Genomic DNA, 479 nt, shown 5'->3' on the forward strand with positions numbered 1-479 from the left:
GGAAGCGGCTCTGGTGGCTGGGGAGGTGGAGGAAGGGCCAGGCCCAGCCCCCTGAGCCCCACGCCAGCCAGGCTGGAGGCAGCTGCCCCGCTCACCTGTGGTCAGGGGAGAGCCCCATGCCGATGATGTGCCCGTGGATGTCGATGACGTGGTCCAGGGAGTCAAAGAACTCGTCCGAGCGCCTCTCCTCCCCCAGCACCGGCCCCGCCGTCGTCATCTGGTGGGGCAGGATCCTCTTGATGCCTTGGGGACAGAAAGCGGCGTCAGGCGGCTCTGCAGGGGGCTGCCCACAGGCAGTGGGGCTGCTGGGAGCCCCCGGGGCTCACCAGGGGGCTTCCCTCAGTGCTGAGAAAGGGAGAACTCCCCCCAGCCTTCCCGTCCTCAGAGGGGCCCGTCAGGAAGCTGGGGACAGATTTTCAGCAGGGCCTCTTGTGACAGGACAAGGGGGGATGGGTTTAACCGAAAAGAGGGAGATTCAG

The 479-nt window shown here is 66.6% G+C and overlaps 1 protein-coding gene across 1 annotated transcript in view; it reads right to left on the reverse strand.

Annotated features, from left to right (window-relative positions):
• Positions 1–95: 95 nt before the first annotated feature.
• Positions 96–479, reverse strand: part of FBXW5 (F-box and WD repeat domain containing 5) — a gene marked incomplete at both ends in the record, with an annotated part of 6,846 nt that continues 6,462 nt past the window's right edge. The window contains 1 exon segment of the mRNA XM_008937262.1: positions 96–243. Within this exon segment, the coding sequence (XP_008935510.1) occupies positions 96–243 (148 nt within the window).

Source organism: Merops nubicus, unplaced genomic scaffold (genome assembly GCF_000691845.1).
Source record: "Merops nubicus isolate BGI_N331 unplaced genomic scaffold, ASM69184v1 scaffold46773, whole genome shotgun sequence".
In the NCBI taxonomy this organism is placed as follows: domain Eukaryota; kingdom Metazoa; phylum Chordata; class Aves; order Coraciiformes; family Meropidae; genus Merops; species Merops nubicus.